Source organism: Cucurbita maxima, unplaced genomic scaffold, assembly GCF_002738345.1.
Source record: "Cucurbita maxima cultivar Rimu unplaced genomic scaffold, Cmax_1.0 Cma_Scf00032, whole genome shotgun sequence".
NCBI lineage: Eukaryota > Viridiplantae > Streptophyta > Magnoliopsida > Cucurbitales > Cucurbitaceae > Cucurbita > Cucurbita maxima.
This window is the reverse complement of record NW_019272048.1, coordinates 97,808-113,045: the sequence shown is the minus strand read 5'-3', so window position 1 is coordinate 113,045 and position 15,238 is coordinate 97,808. Positions and strand designations below refer to the sequence as shown.

Here is a 15,238-nt window from a genome sequence, read left to right as displayed (position 1 = left end):
CCTCTTTGAACGAGAAAATTTCTAGAAAAAAAAAAAAAAAAAAAAAAAAATCAAGCGCGTGCTATAGAGATAATGGCGGGTTTCACACCCAGTTTCTTGGGGTCAACCAAATCGGACCTATTAATTTAATTAAACGCTCTGGGAAAGTTGATGACATTTTATTTAAATAAATTCCAATCGGATTTGATTAAACTTATCTCGAATCAACGGTTGAAATTTTTTTAATATTTATATTTGAAAATATTAAAAAAAATGAGAGTTTTTTTTTTTGTTTATATAAAAAAGGAATTTTAAAAAATGGAGAAATAGGTGAAATGCTAGAGCATTGAGGAATAAAAAAATTAATGAATTATTTAAAAATCTAAAGAAAAAATAAATAAATGATCTATGAAAAAATAGTTGGGTATATATATATATTAGATTTAATGTAATTTGAATCGAGATTAGTTTGGTAATATAGATATCATTTCCACCACTAATTAATGCTCAGTCATTGTAAATTAATTAGTTGATATAAAGTCAATAATTATAAAAATAAAAAATTAAATTATATGTTTGACTTTTGGCGACTAGTCATGAAATTTCATCTATAAGATTATTAATGAGCTTTACTTTCAACCAATTTTTTTAAAATAAATAAAGCTCATATATGATTCATAAAAATGGAAAAATTAAGCAACATAATTTACTATTTTTTTCGTAAATAATAATATTTTAATTATTTTAATTATTTGTTTTTTTTTTTTAATTTCAAAGAAAAGAAAAAGGAAAATAATTAGAAAAAGATAGTAATAATGAAAGTGACAACTGAATCTTGACCTCTTAATATTGAGGTTAATATTTACCATTAATATTGACAAAAATAATCCTTTTTAAAATTATTAAAGATGGTCTCTAAGTTTACAATTTTATATTAATAAGTCATAGCGTGTTAATATATTTTTTTTAAATGAAAGTTAAAGAAACCTATTAAAATGTTTTTTTTTAAAATTAAAAAACCTAACATAAACTTAATATTAGAATAATAAAGTAAAATAGATAATAAAAAAAAATTAAAAGTTTTATTTAGTTGAATAATTTGAAAATATAACAAGGAGTGGTCCAGGCAATATATCCAGAGATGAATTCAAGAAGCTGACCATCGACTTAATAACAAAAAAACACAAAAAAAGCCCAAATATAGGAAGGTGAAAGGGTGGGCATGAATATATAGAGACTATAAGTCCATATTTCAACCAAAACGATAAATGCCGTCCTCCTTACCTTCCTCGACACGACTCGAGAGAGATATACCTTGAATTTATATCATATCGTTCTTAGAAGTCGTATATATTTTGACACTCCCAAACAAGATTGCAGCTCCAAAAGCGAGCTCAATATTAAGAATTAATCGATACCTCTCACAAATACACGTAAAAATTAACAAAAATCTAGTCCTTATACAAAACATAACTTCATTATTAATTCAAATTTATTTTTACAAATTTTTTATAAATTTGTCCATCAATATTTTAAGCCTGATCCCGAAGTCACTCTGACCATAACATGACATAAAGGGCTTTAATTTGAAGGGATTGGTCCTACGGAAGTTCTCTGATTCCAAGAAAAGTTTGAATCGGAATCATACACATTTCTGATGGGTATTCAATTCGTTAACAATGTACAAAAAACAAGCAGCAAGAAACAAAGAGTGCTACAACAAGAAAACTAAAATTGCACCTGCAAGAGTAGAATGGATATCAGCTTTGAGTCCTTCTTCCCAGCTCAGATTGGCTGACCCTTTGGAACAATCTGATCTTTGATCCACATGTATATGGGAACCAGCACATAGTATGTAGCTGCCATGGCTCCCAGAAGGAAGCGAACCAGGAACATGAATGGATTTACGGGTTTTGACACGTCCTCTTCCTTCGGCCCAAGCTGCAAACAAATACATTATGAGATAGTTACAGATTTCACACTGCAGATGATCATTGTGTTCATAATTGTTTGTGGCTACCTACACCGAGTGTACATGTTCCATGTCATGATTTTCAAAGAACTGATTCTGCATGATAATCATGTACTTGGTTTTTGCACATGTTCAGCCATTCGGAATTGTTAGTGGGTCGGACTGAGTGTTCATATTCGAAGTCTTGATTTCCAAGAACCGAACCCATGTGATAATTCATCATTGTTCTGGTTGTTTTTGCAGATGCATCTTAGCAAAGATACAAAAGAACCCATGTGAAGAAGTCTTGGAGCAGCATCACTATGTTCTAATTGTTGAGGATTGTTGGAAGAGGAGTCTCACGTCGATTAATTAAGAGATTGATCGTGAGTTTATAAGTAAGAAATATATCTCCATTGATATGAGGTCTTTTAGGAAAACCAAACGTAAAGTCATGAGAGCTTATGCTCAAGGGGGACAATATATCATACTATTGTGGAGGTTCGTGATTCCTAACATGGTATCAGAGCCATGCCCTTAACTTAGCCATGTCAATGGAATCCTCAGATGTCGAACAAAGAAGTTGAGACTCTCGAAAGTGTAGTTAAAAGTGACTCAAGTATCGAACAAATGGTATACTTTGTTTGAGGGCTCCAGAGAAGGAGTCGAACCTCAATTAAGGGGAGGCTCTATGATGTACTTTGTTCGAGGGGAGGATTGTTGAGAATTGTTGGAAGAAGAGTCCCACATCGGCTAATTAAGAAGTTGATCATGGATTTATAAGTAAGGAAAACATCTATATGAGACCTTTTGGGAAAATCAAAAGCAAAACCATGAGAGTTTATGTTCAAAGTGGACAATATCATACTATCGTGGAGAATCGTAATTCCTAACATAACATAGGTCGAAAATGGTGAAAAAAATTACCTGCAAAGGAGAGTCGCCGGAGGATGGTTTCACACCAGTCACAGAACATCCCATTATTAGACCGTGGCGACGAACTCCTCGATACCATTTTGGACCAATCCTTTTCAATTGGACGTCAGTAAATCCAGCATTTTTGAACCACTGGATATACTCCTCTTCCTTTGGGAAAAGCATCCACACATCTGCAAAGAAACGAGATAACCAAAACGTTGGGTACACTGGACCAATCAAGCATGCTTTTCCTCCAAGCTTTAGGATCCTATATGCTTCCTTGATGCCGCGCTGTGGGTCTGGCCAATATTCAATACTGAGCAGAGAAATCACAAAACAAGATCAGAGATACCAATAAACATATCTCCCTCTCTTGATCTCTCACAATTGCAGATTCCTCTAGCTAAATTAGCGTTGAAAAGATGAGTGAGAATGACCCACTTTTTAAATCTTGTGTTGGGAGGGGTATCCTACATCGACTAATTACGGGGTTGATCATGGGTTTATAAGTAAGGAACACATCTCCAATGGTATGAGGCCTGATAAGATAAAGAATCACTACAAGGAGAGTAAGATTCGGATTACCTTGTTGATCGAATATCTCAAGGCAAAAGCATTGTTTGAGATTTGAATCACTCCACAAGCAAGATCGATCATGCTTTATATAGCCTCAAAATGAAACTACCAAAGACATTCCAAGAGTTGTAACATTCATACTTAATGGCCTTAATTAACCATTATGTTATTGTAACCTAAAGTAAATTAAAAGTCTTAAAATACATTAATGAAGTACATTAACTCTAAATTACTCTAAATTGTAATCCACCTAAAATTCAAAACATGAAACTTCATTCTTCTTCAATGTGGCATGAATTGAAATATCTTTTAATAATTTCAACAATATTTTCTTGACATCTTCATTGAAGCATATTGTATGATTGATGTCTCTTGGTTCATATCAAGGCCTTTTAGGGAAACCAAAAGTAAAGCCATAAGAGCTTATGCTCAAAGTGGACAATATCATACCATTGTTGAGAGTTGTGATTTCTAACATGGTATCAGAGTCATGTCCTTAACTTAGCCATGTCAATAGAACCCTTAAGTGTCGAACAAAGGGTGTACTTTGTTCGAGAGCTCCAGAGAAAAGGAGTTAAACCTCAATTAAGGGGAGGCTGATCAAGGGGCTCCATAGGCCTCAGAGGAGGCTCAATGGTGAACTTTGTTTGAGAGGAGGATCGTTGGGAGAGGTGTCCCACATCGACTAATTAAGGGGTTGATCATGAGTTTATAAGTAAGGAATACATCTCCATTAGTATGAGGTCTTTTGAGGAAACCAAAAGTAAAGCCATGAGAGCTTATGCTCAAAGTGGACAATATCATACCATTGTGGAGAGTCGTGATTTCTAACATGGTATCAGAGTCATGTCTTTAATTTAGCCATGTCAATAGAATCCTTAAGTGTCGAACAAAGGGTGTACTTTGTTCGAGGGCTCCAGAGAAAAGGAGTCAAGCCTTGATTAAGGAGAGGCTGATCAAGGGGCTCGATAGACCTCAGAGGAGGCTCTATGGTGAACTTTGTTTGAGAGGAGGATCGTTGGGAAAGGTGTCCCACATCGACTAACTAAGGGGTTGATCATGAGTTTATAAGTAAAGAATATATCTCTATTGGTATGAGGCCCCTTGGGGAAACCAAAAGTAAAGCCATGAGAGCTTAGGTTCAAAGTGGACAATATCATACCACGATGAAGTGTCTTGATTTCTACCTTCTTGACATGGCAATGCAAGATTATAGATAAATATATTCTAAATTTGATCTTGTTTTAAAGTGATTCACTTAAAACGGGACACCCCATACTTCAGTTCAAACTAGTAAATCAACATAAATAAATATACATTACCAAAGAACATGCACAAAAAATGCTAGAGAAGAGTTTGAGCAGCACACCTTCCAGCAGACACATATCTATCAGCATAATCAGTAGGAAATGGAAGATCCTCAGCATCCCCTTCAATAATTTTGCAGTCTTTCAAGGCCTCTTTCTGCTTAGCCTTGGCAAGCTGATGAGGCGACTGATCCAGAATGGTTACATTTTTGGCATCCACATGCTTCACTATCCCTAAAGTGGTGAATCCAGTGCCACCACCAACATCCACCACATTCATATTTCTGTCGCTGAGATCCGCCGGCTCAAGAGCTTCATCCCTCATGTCCTCAGTCCAATGCCCAGGGTTTATGACGTGGTCGTACACAATCGAGAGGAACCTATAAAACCAAAATGCCTCTTTCTTGTGTTGAATAAACCTAGGCTGAGAAGCCGGCCGCGAAGCAGAAACACTGCACTTAGGCGCCATGGACACGGCCTTGGAACACCGAAAACTGGAAACTAAACCTAATTTGGGGAAATTCCTGCCGTGGAGATTGGAAGCGGAAAACCCCAATTCTCTGGTGATCTTGAGGCATTCAGCTCCACTGAGCATTGCGGAAGCCATGATTTAAAGGGAAAAACAAACCACAAGGCAGAGATAGTGAAATTGACGAAAGGAGTGGATAAGTTCAGAAATTATGAAGAAACCCAACGATGAAAATCGACTAGTTTATCCGTAGTGATCTGAAAGGGAGTGGAAGTGATTTGGTAGTGTTGGCGCATGCAGAAGCTTGAGCTGAGAGGGTCGATAATGTCAATGGTGCGGCCAATGGGAACGTAGAGGTTACGGCTACGGCATGAACAGCGGGCAGAGTGAGGCGGACAGTAGAGGGAGGGTGGAATGTGTGGAATGGAAAGAGTTAACACGAATGCCACTCGTGAGCCGATCAATTGTGTGGCGCAGATTCCCTCTTTTACACAGTTTTCTATTTACAAAACGACTCGGTTCTTTAGTCTTCAAAGATACAAGTGGTAAATTGCAAATTTGTCCATTTCGAAAAATTATATATAATTTAAAATTTTAAAACCATTTATGAATTTTTATCGTACTATTGGGATCTCGGTGTCAGAGTCTTCAAATATACCATTTTTAAGAATGAGGAACAAAAATAGGATCGAAGGTCCAATTTTCATTAATTATTAGCCAACTTGGGACTCACTCCTTTCTCTAGAGCCCTAGAGCCCTCGAACAAAGTCATGATCATTCCCTAAATTAGACAATGTGAGACTCGCTCCTTTCCTCGAACAAAGTACACCCTTTGTTCGATATTTGAGAATTCTATTGTCATGGCTAAGTTTAGGGCAAGGCTCTCGAACAAAGTACACCCTTTGTTCAATATTTGAGAATTCTATTGTCATAACTTGTTAGGATCGCACAACAACGCACACACTTGATCTAGATGAACACAAAGAACAGGATAGAGAAAATGCGATGAGAAATCTAGCTAAAGAATTTATATTTATGACTTCAAGTATGTAATTAAGAGAGAATACAGTACATTTTCAAAGTTATGCCCGAGGGCATATATATATATATATATATATGTATGGTTTAGCTTATTATATCCAAATATTACCATCTACTATATATAACTATTTACCATATATAGCTTTACTATATGTAAATATAACTTTTTACTATACATAGTTATTTACTATTTATGACAATTTACTTTCTATGTCATTTATCAAATATAGTTTTACTATGTATAACGGTTGACTCAGCTCTAAATAATCAGACTCATGACCTAACAATTCTCCCACTTGGAGACTGATCCAGTCAACTAAGAATTTCATTCTCAAACGATCATGAATATCTTCACTGCACCATACCAATTGAGATTTTGCATAACCTCAATATTCCAACATTAACACATTTTGTCAACATGTTTGATGTATTCTTTGCACCCTCTATCTTCTCAAAACACATCACCATCTTCCACTAACCTGCAAGTGAAATGGTATCGCCTTCAGTGTTTTATTTTTAAATGATAGACCGGGTTCCTCACCAACTGTATGACACTCTGACTATCTCTATAAATAATCTCTTCGTGTTGGATCAGCCCTAAGGCTTTTCGATCCTTGAGCTTCCACTGCTTCGTGGTCATGGTATCCAGCATTACTCCCAACAGGGGTTCGTGAAGATCTTTCTGGTATAGATAATCTTCAATCTGCATCTTCCAGAAACTAAAATCGGATCCATAGAACTTCTCAATTCCAATCTTTGAATTTTTCATCTTCACAGATCGTGGTGACTTCCACCTAACTTTGATACCAGTTGTTAGAATCGCACAACAACACACACACTTGATCTAGATGAACACAAAGAACAGGATAGAGAAAATGCAAGGAGAACTCTGACTAAAGAATTTATATTGATGACTTCAAGTATGTAAATAGAGAATAGAGAAAATAGGGGATATATATGGTTTAGCTTACTATATTTAGTTTTAACAACAAATATAACCCTCTAATATATATAACTATTTACTCATATAACTTTTTACTATACATACCTATTTATTCATAACCTAACACAACTAAGTTTAGAGCATGACTCTATACCATGTTAGGAATCACGGATCTCCACAATGTTATGATATCGTCCACTTTGAGTGGAAGCTCGCGTGGCTTTGCTTTAGACTTCCCCATAATGTCTCATACTAATGAAAATGTATTCATTTATTTATAAACTCATGATCATTTCTTAATCTATGTAATGAGACCCACTCTCAACCATCCTCACCAAAATATACGGCTAACCAATTTATAGAGACAAGAGAAAAATATAACTAATTACAGTTATATAAAATATATTTTATAACAAACTTTATATCTTAAATGAAGATTTATAATATTTTTTAATATATTATTTACAAAAGGAATGTATTTTTATTATCATTATCAAATTGCTTCTATACCTATGCTCATTTCCCTTTTAGCTCTCCGTCCACAATTTCTGCCAGAATTTTATTTGAAATTTATAATACTTTTTCGGATCAAAAAATAGAAAAAAGAGTCATAAATAAAGCATATTTGCTTTATTTTTTATATTAAAACAATACAAAAATTCTTTGATGCGTGGGAATTGTAAGAAACTTAAAACGGAAACCAGAAACAGAAGAACAGCAAAATCTCGATTTATTTGCTCATTAGCTCATCAAGTTTTTGGATCTCCCTTTGTTTCTTGTGGAATGAGATTTTCGTAGGTTTATGAGCTCTTCAATTCAGTTTTGCTTCCTCTATGGAACTATAGAAACAGGGAGTGTAGACTGTGGATTGCGAAGCTCCGTTTTGGTTTACGGTAATGGCGTCGTCTATGGATGGACAGCTCGTTCCCGAGGCTACAGTTGGAGTCGGAACCGTCGGAGGAAAGCATCGCATTCTCGCGGAGCTCAAGCGTCTTGAACAAGAACTCAAATACTTGCAGGTTTTTGTTCACCTCTTCCCTCTAAATTTCACTTGTTTCCTGTTTGTTTTGAGCATTTCTCCAATTTCTCCGATAGTTCAATCATTTTCCTGTTGTTGATCTTCGAATGAAGGCTCGTTTTATAGAAAATGATACAATAATAGTAAAAAGAGTAAGGCGGGACAGAAGAGAAATTAGGCTTGTTTGCTATCCCTTAGATTCTCACAAACTGAAGCAATGGACATTCTGTTTAGAGGTTTCAAAATTTTGACCAAGATCGTGCGATAAATTGTTCACTAGTAAGCTATATTGTGATTTCCCTTCGGATTATAAACTGTGTTCCAACTGCAAAGTATCGCACGACCTTGATTCTTGACTGGAACATTTGAATCTAAGTTAGCACTTCAATGTGACTTGTGATGAATTTGGAGTAGTCTTGCTTGAGATCAAACTGTTGAAAATTGTATTGGACGATGTTTCACGAGAGAATATGTAACCAGAGTTCAGCTCTCCAATTAGGGTGCTTCAACTCAACTATGATCTTTTGTTGTCTACTATAAGAAAACTTCATGGGAGAAATCAAAGGAGACAGTGGAATCATCAATATCATCGGGACCATGGGAATCAAATAAGTATAGCTATCCATGTCACATTGTTGTCAGCAGCTAACTTTCTTGTTATAGTGATGGTTTAGTTTGTTTTCAAGTTAAGTTACAAAACATGGGAGTTTCTTATACGAAGTTACTCTTGTTTCTCGTCATTTCACGTTTTCCTTCTAGTATTACCATGTACAATCTGTTATCTGTGGATCTAAGATGTGCTAATTGCTTCATCAGAAGGGTACTCTTGACTTTGATTCCCATATATTTACCGGGATGGACAGAAACCGTTAGAAATCTTCTCTATGTGCTTGTATTGTCATTGATTGCATAATAGCTCAAGCTCACCGCTAAGAGATATTGTCTTCTTTGGATTTTTTTTCCTTTCGGGCTTTCTCTCAAGGTTTTGAGATCTTCTTTATGTGCTTGTATTGTCATTGATTTGTAACAACTCGAGCCCACCACTAACAGATGTTGTACTTTTTGGGTTTCCCTTCCGGGCTTCCCTCAAGGTTTTAAAAAGCATCCACTAGAGAGAGAGGTTTCCACACCCTAATAAGGAATACTTCGTTCACCTCTCCAATCGATGTGGGATCTCACAATCCACCCCCCTTGAGGCCCAGCGTCCTCACTGGCACACTGCTCGGTGTTCGACTCTGATACCATTTGGAACAGCCCAAGCCCCCCCGCTAGCAGATATTGTCCACTTTGGGCTTCCTCTCAAAGTTTTAAAACACGTCCATTGGGAAGGTTTCCACACCCTTATAATGTATATTTCATTCCCCTCTCTAACTGATTGGAGATCTCACAGATTGTGAATAAAGCGGCCTATTTGAGGTAGCTGTATACTTTTTGCATACCTACAGTTCTTGGAGCTAAGGTTGCCAGTTATTATATTTGGAGAGGCTCTAGAATTAACAGTCTTTTCACAGTTTTTATGTGTCCCTTCGTGCCATATATTAGACCTTTGTATCATCACTAAACAAGATGCTGGGAACAAGTCATGATTCCTCTCCTTTGCTTTGATATTTTCCCTTTCAGTATTGAGATGATTACTGAATTATAAATGATTTCTTCTTTCTGTAACCCCGTCCAGGAAGAGTTGGATGAAGTTGAGAAAATGGGAAACATCTCATCTATATGCAAGGAGTAAGTCGAGTAATCCTTCTTATTCTTTTTACCTTACATATCTGGTGCTGTGCATTTGGATTTGCACGAGGAATAGAAGGAAGAACTGAACTTTTCATTTCTACATTTCAAAAGAAGTTGAATCCTGATCTTTCTTCATGCTCTCAGCTTGCTTTCCGGTGTCGAAACCAAATCAGACCCACTTTTGCCAGTGTAAGTTCTACACAACACTCTCCCTCATCCCATCTGGATTCTGGATCCACTTTTTTATCAGCTTAATTTGTGTACAGCCCGAATGGTGTTGTAAATCCCGTATTGGATCGCTGGTTTGAAGGATCCCCAAGCACGCCAGAGTGCAGCTGCAGGATTCTCTAGACAACTCACACTTGTGTTCTCTTTAAACTTGGAAGATGTCTGAGATATATGGGCACCATAACAAAGGATAGTTTAGTTTGGTGATTATTGATCAGTACTATTAGGGTATTAATTTTCCACTCTGCTTGGGACAGAACTTGTAGATTGGCTTGTTGGAAAGACCAACCCCTGCAGCTCGCTGATATCTGTAAAGTTCTCTTCTTGCAAATCCGCCCAATGGGCTAAGGACAATCCCAGCCCAGTCCCATTATAAGTGGGGTCGGCTTGCTTCATTTGGGCCTTCGTCCTGATGTCCCATAACTAGATGCGTTTTCTTTTCTTTTTTAGTATGGATACAGTTACAGAGGTATGAATGAATTAAATATTTAATAGAAAAAAGAAAATAAGGGAATAGAAGGGGAGAGGAGAATTATTGAAATGTAGGTAATTGTATAATTGGGCTGCCCTATCGGCTACCAGCCGAATGAAACCTTCTTTTACCTTTTAGGGTATTAAAATAAGTGGGATAAATTACACGCCAAACCTGACAATTTAATTAAAATTATTATCTTTTTTTTTTTTTTTTTATTAGGTGTAGGTATGAATCAGAGTATTTAATGTATTTTGCTATATCATTTTTTATATTCTTTCTAACCATTACGTTGGGATGTTTTTTTTATATTATTTTTAAGTTTATTCCCCAAGGTTGTAAGATATTCTTAAGTCAGTCCCTTTATTTAGGATTTAATGATTCTTATTTTTACATTTATATTTATTTGGTGTAAATTATCATTTCTTAAATTTAGACCCTTATAAATTTTCCTCCTGGCTAAACTTTTAATTTAACCAAAAAGAAAAATAAAACTTCATTTGGCTATTTTATTTTATTTTCTTTTTCTTTTGATTAATAAATATTACTTAATTAGTCCATTCCTGGGGTGATTCATTTCTCTCATGTTGGAGTGTTTATTTGTCATGTAAGCTAGTGAGTGAGATTTCTGCTCGTTACAATCACCCGTGGTTCTTCACACCTAGTTAGTACTAGGACCCTTTTGCCTCACCCTTTGATTAGATAAACCCTCCTGTAACCCAATGGGAGGGAATCGGAGAACATCTGAGCGATTGCCTTTGCAGATCCAAATGTGCTCACACGATGCACAATAAAAATAAGACCGATAGAGATTCATAAGATACCATTTAAGCGTATTTAGGTATATTTGGAATAGAGGAGGATATATATATATATTAATAGGGTAAATTCTATATATATATATAATGTGTGTGTGTGTGTGTGTGTGTGTGAGTGTTGGGTTAAATGGATGGAATTGTGGACACGAGGCCATGGCTTGTGGCTTTGGTTCTCTTCAGTCGAGGAGGAGGTTGAGTCCCTAAATTCCATTTTTACAGAGATGGGATTCAGAGACACTCAGTCAAATCTCTTCACCATTTTTGGAACTACAAAATCTCGTCTTCCCCCCTCCATTTCAAGTTTCAACACCAACATTTCCCTTCTCTATCATGTCTCCACCCCTTTTCCATCAGTCTTTCAAAAGTTTCAAGTTCTTTTATCCATAAAATTTTAGAGTAAAAATGTATTAGAATGTTAAAAAAAAAGTTAGTAATCTAAAATAGTGTTACAGTGTCGTACTTGAACGAATTTATATATATATATATAAAAGAATAATGAAAAAGAAAAGGGTATCAAAAAATGGTACCTGAATAAGGCAGAAAAAGTGACCGTTAAGCATCTCTCTCTGTGTATATGCAATTCAATAATTTAAGTTGGGAGTCAGCTTCAGTTCATCAATGTTTTTGGAGATTGCACCCTTCTCTATTTCTATTTACCAATTCCCAACTCCCAACTACACTTTCTTTATTCCCATTTTTGCCCTCCCCCCATTTTTTTTTTTAAATTATAAATTATTTTCTTAAAACATTTATTATTTACATGAATTGAAGAACTCTATGATTGGATCAATAAAACTTAACACATTAGAGGAGAGTTATTCATAGAAAATAATATAGTGTTGCTTACTTGTTAAGAATATGATAGTAAAAGAAAGATAACGACTTAACCACATGTGTGGAGTCCATGCTTTTTAATCCTTAGTCTATACATGGTATTTATGATTTGCCATTAAATAAATAAGTTATTAAATTTCTAAATGTTTACTCTATGTTAATTAATTATCTTATATGTATATTGTCACACACAAACATGATACATCCGTGTGACAAGACCCATAATTAAACGAATGGCTCGAGTCCCTCAAGGGTTTAGATCTTTCATAGGACACTTAAGCCTTTTATAGATCTCACCTAAACTCGTAAGTCTAGTATGTGTTTGCTTGTCTCATAGGTCTTAGGTCTTTGCATATATGATGTCTAAAATCATGCAAAAGGAATGTAACAACCCAGGCTCACCCTAGCAAATATTATCATCTTTAGAATTTCTCCTAAGAGGTTAACAAACAAAAATAGCTACTTTTAAAAAATATAAAGTAAAGCAAAATAAAAAAAAAGATTGCATTGAAAGAAGGGAGAAGTGATGGAGAAAGGGGTAATGGACGGCAGCAAAACACAGGCATGATGATGCAAGGCAAGCAGCAGCTTGGAGGCACATGAAATCTTTTTCTAATTTTCTTTTTTTCTTTTTAAATTTTAATTTTATAAATAAATAAATAAATAAATAAATAAATAAATAATAAAAGATAAGATTTCATGTGGGGGGTTTGAAAATTACTGCTATTTTGACTTCATTTTATTGTTTTCAGATTTTATTCCTTAAATTCTTCCTTCCCTTCCCTTCCCTGACATCACCCTACACTACACCCCCTCCTATATGTTTTTATTTTTGTTTATTTTCCAAGGAATAATAATGACCACTTTTAAGGAATAATTAGGGGCTAAATAGGATTTGTATTTTGTTAATGATTTACAAAATATATACATAAACATAGGGGTAGGATGGGGAAAATGGGCAAACCTACCCCTTGCTTACTAAGCCCTATAAAAAGGAATCAGAATCATATTTTGTTAATTAAATAAATAAATAAATAAATAAATAATTATAATATACACTACCCTTTCATGATTGATTTAGAATTCCAAAAAATCTAATGCACCCAATCCCCCAATTTCATGAATTAAATATTTTGGTAAGCATATGGGGAGGGAAATATAATAATTATGTATTATAAAAGGAGAAAAGAAAAAAGAAAAAAGAAAAAAGAAAAAAGAAAAAAGAAAAAGAATGTGGAAAGAAAGTGAGTGAGTGGGCAATGGGGCAGAGGAGATTATGAAGGAATGTGTGTGCAGCAGACGAGCGGGGGAGGGGTCAGTTAAGAGAACATGGGATGGATGGGAGTGGTTTCATGCTCACGTGGCATATCCAGCAACACCTGTGGGCCCATTATTTTTTTAATTTTTATATATATGCGTTTAAATTAGTAAGTTAAATGGAGGACAGATAATATATTATTAGGAATTAAAATAAAGAAAAAGATGGTTAAATAAAGTGGGGTTTGCAGATCTGAAATGCATGTGGGGGTTAAAATGAGAAACAACAAAACGTATAAATTAATAATTATTATAACAACTTTTTCAAAGAGGGATCTGCATCTCTCTCTCTCTCTCTCTCTATATATATATATATATATATATTATATATATATATATATTTGCTTTATCTTTAAACTTTTTGTTTTTATCTTCAAAATTAAAAATTATATTTATTTACACTATACTACCCCTCTATTTACCTTAAATTATAATTTTAGTCCTTCCATTTACTCGGCTCGGAGACATTTGATTAAATTAAAACGACACTGAGAAGATTAACATAACCATTGCATAAAGATGACAGACACAAATAGAAAATCTCTCCTTAACGTGTTTTAAAAATTTTGAGAAAAAATGATAATCTCTCCTCAATCCATTTCTTTTCGCTTCCACTTCGACCATTACTGTTTGTGCAATGTTTTCTTTTAGGGCAAAATGCTTTCCGACCATTTCATTTTTACATCTCATAGCTTTGAAAGTTTGCTTAGCATCGTTCGTCTTTGACGCAAAAGAGTGCTCCATCAATAAATTATACGCACACTTTTAAGAGCTTTACCCGTTTAAAACATATAGTAGAGTGGATCAAACACGAAGCTCAAAATTTAAGAACATAAAATTAAAAATTAAAACTTTTCTTTTAAATATAAACAAAAATAGTAATGAATATATTTTTAAAAAGTAAATTGATGGTTGTATATAAATTAAACAATGTCTTAATTGTCCCATTAAATTCCTTATTCAACTTTAAATTTCATATCTTTTAGAAAAGATTAATGTTTTAGTTTTTATTTTTATTTTTCTGAAAAATAAATTTGTCATATAAACTCAATTATGAAATATATTTTATATAACGATAATTATTTTTAAAATTTATTTAACCCTAAATCGAATAATTTAATAAATAAAAAATTTAGAGTTAAAAAGAAAAATAAAAATAAAAATAAAAATAAATGAATCGGTGGACTATGCGTTGGTATTGGACGGTTCCGAGAGGGGCAGAGGACGAGTCAATTGCCACGTGGCGGGAAGAGAGAACATCCTGAAATGGAAGTGCAGCGTATCAAGCGGTTCACGGCCTTTGAGATCGAACTAATTATATGGGAACTAAGTTAAGAAGAGAATGTTTGTCTACTCATGAGCACCACTATTTAACATACGTCCGCATATCACCGCCGTTCAATTCTCCAATTAATCCGACAAAATCCAAACTCTCAAGATATTGACACGTGTTCCTTTTATTTTTCCTTCTAATTTTGATAAAGCTTTTTCTAAATTGAAATGGCGAGAAAATCGTTCGCGTGAATTATAAAAACGTTTTTTTTTTCTTTTACATTTTATAAAATAAAGTTATCTTATAGACTTTGTTTTAAAAGATAATTTAAATCCCAAATCATATTAATAATTTCATGTAAAA

The 15,238-nt window shown here is 34.5% G+C and overlaps 2 protein-coding genes and 1 non-coding gene across 3 annotated transcripts; 2 read left to right on the top strand and 1 right to left on the bottom strand.

Moving 5' to 3' along the window:
• Nucleotides 1-1,559: 1,559 nt before the first annotated feature.
• Nucleotides 1,560-5,668, bottom strand: LOC111466918 (2-methyl-6-phytyl-1,4-hydroquinone methyltransferase, chloroplastic-like). The gene is made up of 3 exons (XM_023111602.1): nucleotides 4,794-5,668; nucleotides 2,858-3,164; nucleotides 1,560-1,920 (listed from the first exon to the last, which is right to left on the bottom strand). The coding sequence occupies exons 1-3, from the start codon at nucleotides 5,336-5,338 to the stop codon at nucleotides 1,765-1,767; spliced, it is 1,008 nt and encodes a 335-aa protein (XP_022967370.1). The 5' UTR covers nucleotides 5,339-5,668; the 3' UTR covers nucleotides 1,560-1,764.
• Nucleotides 5,669-7,879: 2,211 nt separating this feature from the next.
• On the top strand, nucleotides 7,880-10,655 carry LOC111466923 (guanine nucleotide-binding protein subunit gamma 2-like). The gene is made up of 4 exons (XM_023111611.1): nucleotides 7,880-8,203; nucleotides 9,878-9,930; nucleotides 10,078-10,122; nucleotides 10,200-10,655. Exons 1-4 carry the CDS (start codon nucleotides 8,081-8,083, stop codon nucleotides 10,282-10,284), a joined length of 306 nt encoding a protein of 101 aa, XP_022967379.1. The 5' UTR covers nucleotides 7,880-8,080; the 3' UTR covers nucleotides 10,285-10,655.
• A 3,402-nt stretch (nucleotides 10,656-14,057) lies between these two features.
• LOC111467120 lies at nucleotides 14,058-14,162 on the top strand. The gene has a single exon (XR_002714489.1). It is a non-coding gene; the product is annotated as a U6 spliceosomal RNA (small nuclear RNA).
• Nucleotides 14,163-15,238: the final 1,076 nt, after the last annotated feature.